This window comes from Lactuca saligna, chromosome 4 (genome assembly GCF_052625555.1).
Source record: "Lactuca saligna cultivar CGN05327 chromosome 4, ASM5262555v1, whole genome shotgun sequence".
NCBI lineage: Eukaryota > Viridiplantae > Streptophyta > Magnoliopsida > Asterales > Asteraceae > Lactuca > Lactuca saligna.
Window position 1 is genome coordinate 35,881,563 of NC_136420.1, and position 2,359 is coordinate 35,883,921.

At 38.5% G+C, this 2,359-nt stretch overlaps 1 protein-coding gene across 1 annotated transcript; it reads left to right on the forward strand.

Annotated features, from left to right (window-relative positions):
• Window positions 1–292: 292 nt before the first annotated feature.
• Window positions 293–2,054, forward strand: LOC145041600 (uncharacterized). Its single transcript, XM_078989738.1, has one exon. It carries the CDS (start codon window positions 620–622, stop codon window positions 1,571–1,573), a length of 954 nt encoding a protein of 317 aa, XP_078845864.1. The 5' UTR covers window positions 293–619; the 3' UTR covers window positions 1,574–2,054.
• The last annotated feature ends 305 nt before the right edge of the window (window positions 2,055–2,359 follow it).

Here is a 2,359-nt window from a genome sequence, read left to right on the forward strand (position 1 = left end):
ATGTACAAATCAAAATATATATTAGTTTTTAAGTCATTATCCCTTGTATATACCTAATTCGATCTATTTTTGCAGCATATGATCTAAAAAAAGTTGAGTAATCTCTCCACCGGTAAGTTGGGGAAAAAGGACCTCCGATATAGACAGGGCGGCTGATGTCATTTTCAAATAGATCCAGATAAGTAAACTGAATTTATACGCAATAAGAACCTACATCACTTGTACTCGTAATTAAATGTATATAAATATCGCCATGTGCTATCTTGTTTGAATTTATCAACCTCCCTAAATAATTCAATGAAATAAAAAAAATCACTTGATTATTAGACAAGTAAAAGAATTTAATAAAAAAAAATTGATTATTTCGTAATCATCACCCAATCATATTTTTCTTCCATCATCTTCCTCCATACACTTCTTTTTCTCATCCCATCTTCACCACCACCACAAACACCGACTCCACCACCGGTAGTAAAGTCACTTCCACTCACCGCCGCCACCGCCATACTTCATCAGGCGGCAAACTTACTTTGTGCTTTGTTTTCTCTGCCCCATCAACCGCTAACAACTACCTAATTAAAGCTTATTTAATTCATTATCACCACCGACGAAAAACAACATGATGACTGACTTCCCTGCTGCCATCATCGCCGCCACCCGTAAAAAGATTTCTCCTTTCCTCCGCCGGGACTTCATCAAGCCGGCAGCTTACTTTATTCTCCTCCTCCTGACGTATTACCTTGGCTACTTATCGGCTGTTTCAAAGAATCCATTATGTGAACCACACCGGCACTACTCCACCACCACCACCACCAACACCACCAACATGATCAACCCGCCATCACAAGCTGCTGCCGTGGACCACTACCAATTCCAGACTCGATGCGGTGATCCGATTCCCTCCCAGCTCATCCGCAAAACAATCCTCAATCGCGTCTTCAACGGAACATCCCCCTATCATGATTTCCCTAAACCCCATATCAAACCTCTCTTACGTCAGCAAAGAATCAAAGGGTGGGGATCAACTGGGGCTGTCTTCAAGAACCTGATTAATAAAGTACGACCCAAAACCATCATAGAATTGGGTACCTTCCTTGGCGCCTCCGCTATACACATGGCTGAGTTGACCCGTCAACTCGGTCTCGACACTCAAATTCTATGCATCGATGATTTTCGTGGTTGGCCCGGTTTACCAAACCAGTTTCGAGACATTAAAATGGTTAACGGTGACACGATGCTGATGTACCAATTTATGCAAAACGTGGTTCAGTTTAATGCAACGGAAGCCATTATATTTATGCCATTTTCGACCGGGTCAGCTCTGGAGACGCTGTGTGCGTGGGGTGTGACCGGCGATCTGATTGAAGTTGACGCCGGCCATGATTTTCACTCTGCATGGTCGGACATTAACCGAGCATATAAGCTGTTGAGACCAGGTGGGGTTATTTTCGGGCATGATTATTTTACGGTGGCAGATAACAGAGGTGTTAGACGGGCGGTTAATATGTTTGCCCGAGTCAACGGCCTTCGAGTTAAGGCCGATGGTCAACACTGGGTACTTGGCTCCTTCTGAGTTCTCACAGATCTTACGTTATCACTTATCTGCATCACTTTACTGTAAACGTACTTTAAAGGACGATTGCTACATCCACAATTACTCATCACGTGCAAAATAAATTTCTAAATAATAAACTAATTCCATGAGTTAAGGCTCTCAAACACAAAAGTAGAAAACATTGTTAGAAAATTGAGTAATTAAACATATATAAATGCCTTTTGGATAAAGAATGATAAATTTTATATTTCACTTAATTCGAAACAAGGGCATTATGGAGGAACCTTTAACATATCGGACTCGGAGGAGTAGCATTTCGAATGTATAATTATTATTTTTTTTTCCATGTTATTTTTTGTTTTGTGCATTTAGGAGAATATGGCTTTATGTATTTTTTTGTGCATGTTATTTTTTGTTTTTATGTATTTTTTTATTTGTTTTTGATGAGCAGTTAAAACTTGGTCATTTTCTTGTGGAAAAATTGAAGTTTGTTCGTTTATTTTTGTGTTTTATTATGGTTTTTAAAAAATACTACTCGTATTGTAAATAATAACAAACAAAAGTAATAATTACATAAACTTAAATATGTTTTAAATGGTACATAATGTTCAAATGGCCCTTTATTTTTTATTGGTACCCATATAATTTCCGTAATTCATTTGCGAAATGAGATCGTCCACATTTTGGTTAAACCCTCTATCCTTAAAGATTTTCTAGTGAGAAACATCTCTACAAACCAACATAAGACACTCAACAATCATTTTTCACGCCAGACTGTTGTGGTACGTTTGCACCCTTTACAAT

Coding starts and splice junctions, on each gene's coding strand:
- LOC145041600 (XM_078989738.1), top strand. CDS start 620: ATGATGACTGACTTCCCTGCTGCCATCATCGCCGCCACCCGTAAAAAG.